Source organism: Entelurus aequoreus, linkage group LG17 (assembly GCF_033978785.1).
Source record: "Entelurus aequoreus isolate RoL-2023_Sb linkage group LG17, RoL_Eaeq_v1.1, whole genome shotgun sequence".
Classification (NCBI taxonomy): Eukaryota; Metazoa; Chordata; class Actinopteri; order Syngnathiformes; family Syngnathidae; genus Entelurus; species Entelurus aequoreus.
The window spans coordinates 22,521,229-22,526,228 of record NC_084747.1 but is presented as its reverse complement, the minus strand read 5'-3'; the positions used below and the strand labels follow the sequence as shown (position 1 = coordinate 22,526,228).

Below are 5,000 nucleotides of genomic sequence, written 5' to 3'. Positions count from 1 at the left end.
TGTTGCTATCTGGCCAGCATGCTAACTGTTAGCTTTTCAGTTGGGCTTTGGCTCTTCAGCATTCACATGAAATTTCTACCGAAAAAAATAAATTTTTGTAGTGGTTTTGAAAAGCGAAAACAAGGGAAATGGCCCCCGCGTCCTTTGATTTGTCAGCCCGTGGCCCTGGGTGGAGAAGGTTTGGGCACCCCTGGTGTAGACGGACAGCAGCTACCTGACACGCTGACGGGACTGTGCGGTCCCAGGACGTTCTCCAGGTTCTGAATTTCACTCTGGACCTTGTCTCTCTCAGCCAGCAGATCTGCAGCCACCTGTCGGCACACACACATTCTTGTATTTGTTACCTTCTTGAGACCTCCGAAAAACGCCTCCCTCTTTAGGACCAGCCTTTCTAGATAAATAAATATTTGTATTGTGGGAAGCAGATCAGAATCATATCCATATTTAAGTGTTACTTCTTTCTAAACTCCTATAGTCATATAAAGAATAGCTAGTATTCTTCCTTCTTTTGAGTCTCATAGTAAGGTGTCGGCCTTCTAGATTGGAATGTGTCAGAGTAGAGATAACTCAGAGTAGTCTAGACAAAGGGAGTGGGGGCGAGGGACAGAGGGAAGATCACGGGACTTCCGGGGGTTTGAAGAGAGACCGAGCTAGACCGGGCGAGGGAACACTGGTGTGCTAGATTGGTCTCACGTTTGTCCTCTAAGCTTGGAGAATAAACCACAAAATACCAACTGCAGCCTGGTGATTGAATATAAACATCAGCTTATTGCCATAAAAAGAATCTGGGAGAGACTAGCAATTTGAATTCCCCATTGGAGGAACGCTGGTCGACGCAACAGTATTTACAACATTAATAATATATACATACTATTCAAATATAAAAAAACTTGTTGGGAAAAATGAGTTGGAATTTCACAAGAAAAGGGTCACAATTGCAGTAGAAAAACTTTTTGGCAGTATTATAATAAAAGTCATCATTTTACTCAACGCAAGTCAAAATTTTACAAGAAAAACTGAACATTTGTGCAATATTATGATAACATTTGGAATTTTATTCAACAGTCGCAGTTTTACAAGAAAAGCTTAAAATGTTGGCAATTTTATGAGAAGAGTCGTCATTTTACTCGACAAAAGTCACACTTTTATAAGAAAACCTTAAAATTTTGGCAATGTTATAATAATAATCGGAATTTTACTCGGCAAAATTATGACAAAAGTCATAATTTTACTCCAAAAATTTCACTAATTTACAAGAACAAAACAATTGGCAATATTGTGATAAGAGTCAGAATTTTATGACAAATGTCACCATTTTGCAATAAAAAGTAATAATTTTACATATAAAGTAATTTTTTTCTGAGAAAATATTGCAATATTACAGAAAGAATATGAGAAATTGTTCCCAATTTTATAAGAAAAAAGTTGACACTTTGTGAGAAAGAGACTGCTTTTAGTTCATTTATTATTTTTTGTTTCTAATTGGTTTTTAATCTTCATTATTTACTTCAAGTTATTACAGTATGTCTCTATATACATATATATATATTTTTTTTAAATTAATTTTGGCCAAAAGGGTCGCATTTCAATTTCTTACACACACTTGTTGTATGTTGGCCAGAAGGGGAGCACTTCAAATGTTTACACACACTTGTTATTTCATATGTTGGCCATCTTGTTTTATCATATATTGCTGCTTTTAACCTGTCAGTGTTTACTTTTGTATGCACACTAAATCAAAAAAATCCTGACTTTGGAGCAATGTTCACAGACTCTAGTATTTGGCTCTCTATTAGATGCAATGTTATTGGGACCATGATTTATGTCATCACTTGTTCACACCTCCTCATATGGAAGTTACTTTTCCTTCTTAATGTCTCAAGAAGGGGGAAAATACAAACCCTGTTTCCATATGAGTTGGTAAATGGTGTTAGATGTAAATATAAACGGAATACAATGATTTGCAAATCCTTTTCAAGCCATATTCAGTTGAATATGCTACAAAGACAACATATTTCATGTTCAAACTCATAAACTTTTTTTTTTGTGCAAATAATAATTAACTTATAATTTGATGCCAGCAACACGTGACAAAGAAGTTGGGAAAGGTGGCAATAAATACTGATAAAGTTGAGGAATGCTCATCAAACACTTATTTGGAACATCCCACAGGTGTGCAGGCTAATTGGGAACAGGTGGGTGCCATGATTGGGTATAAAAGTAGATTCCATGAAATGCTCAGTCATTCACAAACAAAGATGGGGCGAGGGTCACCACTTTGTCAACAAATGCCTGAGCAAATTGTTGAACAGTTTAAGAACAACCTTTCTCAAGCAGCTATTGCAAGGAATTTACCATCTACGCTCCGTAATATCATCAAAGGGTTCAGAGAATGTGGAGAAATCACTGCATGTAAGCAGCTAAGCCCGTGACCTTCCATCCCTCAGGCTGTACTGCATCAACAAGCAACATCAGTGTGTAAAGGATATCACCACATGGAACACTTCAGAAACCCACTGTCTGTAACTACAGTTGGTCGCTACATCTGTAAGTGCAAGTGAAAACTCTCCTATGCAAGGCGAAAACCGTTTATCAACAACACCCAGAAACGCCGTCGGCTTCGCTTGGGCCTGAGCTCATCTAAGGTGGACTGATGCAAAGTGGAAAAGTGTTCTGTGGTCTGACGAGTCCACATTTCAAATTGTTTTTGGAAACTGTGGACGTCCAAAGAGGAAAAGAACCATCCGGATTGTTCTAGGCGCAAAGTGTAAAAGGCAGCATGTGTGATGGTATGGGGGTGTATTAGTGGCCAAGACATGGGTAACTTACACATCTGTGAAGGCGGCATTAATGCTGAAAGGTACATACAGCTTTTGGAGCAACATATGCAACGTTACCATGGACGCCCCTGCTTATTTCAGCAAGACAATGCCAAGCCACGTGTTACATCAACGTGGCTTCATAGTAAAAGAGTGCGGGTACTAGACTGGCCTGCCTGTAGTCCAGACATTGAAAGTGTGTGAAGCCTAAAATAGCAGAAGGGAGACCCCCGGACTGTTGAACAACTTAAGCTGTACATCAAGCAAGAATGGGACATAATTCCACTTCAAAAATGTGTCTCCTCACTTCCCAAACCTTTACTGAGTGTTGTTAAAAGGAAAGGCCATGTAACACAGTGGTGAACATGCCCTTTCCCAACTACTTTGGCACGTGTTGCAGCCATCAAATTCTAAGTTAATGATTATTTGCAACAACAACAAAAAAAGTTTATGAGTTTGAACATGAAATATGTTGTCTTTGTAGCATATTCAACTGAATATGGCTTGAAAATGATTTGCAAATCATTGTATTCCGTTTATATTTACATCTAACACCATTTCCCAACTCATATGGAAACGGGGTTTGTACATATATGTTGTCTTGTCTAATCATAAATGATGCAGACCAAGCATGTTGGCTGACTTCAAGTTTACTCCACAGCGTGCTCATCAATAACATCACACTTTAAAATCATGTCTTTTATCTACATGACACTTTATAATCATGTACTTTATCTACATGACACTTTATAATCATGTCTTTTATCTACATGACACTTTATAATCATGTCTTTTATCTACATGACATGATATCATTATTGTGTGTCTTTGTGTATCATGATTGTGTGTCTTTGTGTATCATGATTGTGTGTCTTTGTGTATCATTATTGTGTGTCTTTGTGTATCATTATTGTGTGTCTTTGTGTATCATTATGTGTATATTGTGTGTCTGTGTATCATTATTGTGTGTCTTTATTGTATCATTATTGTGTGTCTTTGTGTATCATTATTGTGTGTCTTTGTATCATTATTGTGTCTTTGTGTATCATTTTTGTGTTGTCTTTGTGTATCATTGTGTGTATTTGTGTATCATTATTGTGTGTCTTTGTATATCATTATTGTATCATTATTGTGTGTCTATGTGTGTCATTATTGTGTGTCTTTGTGTATCATTTTTGTGTTGTCTTTATGTATCATTATTGTGTGTATGTGTGTATCATTATTGTGTTGTCTTTGTGTATCATTTTTTTGTCTTTGTGTATCATTATTGTGTTGTCTGTATATCATTATTGTGTGTATTTGTGTATCATTATTGTGTTGTCTTTCTGTATCATTATTGTGTTTCTTTGGGTATCATTATTCTGTTGTTTTTGTGTATCATTATGTTGTTTTTGTGTATCATTGTGTTGTTTTTGTGTATCATTATTGTATGTCTTTGTGTATCATTATTGTGTGTATTTATGTATCATTAATGTGTGTATTTGTGTGTCATTAATGTGTGTATTTGTGTATCATTATTGTGTGTATTTGTGTATCATTTTATGTATTTGTGAATCATTATTGTGTCTTTGTGTATCATTATTGTGTTGTCTGTGTGTATCATTATTGTGTGTATTTGTGTATCATTATTGTGTTGTCTGTGTGTATCATTATTGTGTGTATTTGTGTATCATTATTGTGTCTTTGTGTATCATTATTATGTTGTCTGTGTGTATCATTATTGTGTGTATTTGTGTATCATTATTGTGTTGCCTTTGTGAATCATTATTGTGTGTATTTGTGTAGCATTATTGTTTGTGTCATTGTGTTGTCTTTGTGTATAATTATTGTGTGTATTTGTGTACCATTATAGTGTGTATTTGTGTATCATTATTGTGTGTATTTGTGTATCATTATTGTGTGTATTTGTGTATCATTATTGTTTGTGTCATTGTGTTGTCTGTGTATAATTATTGTGTGTATTTGTGTACCATTATAGTGTGTATTTGTGTATAATTATTGTGTGTATTTGTGTACCATTATAGTGTGTATTTGTGTATCATTATTGTGTGTATTCGTGTATTATTATTGTGTGTATTTGTGTATCATATAGTGTGTATTCGTGTATCATTATTGTGTGTTTGTGTATCATTATTGTGTGTATCTGTGTATAATTATTGTGTGTATTTGTGTACCATTATA

At 35.3% G+C, this 5,000-nt stretch overlaps 1 protein-coding gene across 2 annotated transcripts in view; it reads right to left on the bottom strand.

The window, feature by feature from the left end:
* Window positions 1–5,000, bottom strand: part of snapc4 (small nuclear RNA activating complex, polypeptide 4) — an 18,477-nt gene that overhangs the window by 12,073 nt on the left and 1,404 nt on the right. For both annotated transcript variants that reach the window (XM_062025246.1, XM_062025247.1), the window contains one exon: window positions 215–311. In XM_062025246.1, the coding sequence (XP_061881230.1) occupies window positions 215–311 (97 nt within the window). The remainder of the gene's footprint in view (window positions 1–214; window positions 312–5,000) is intronic.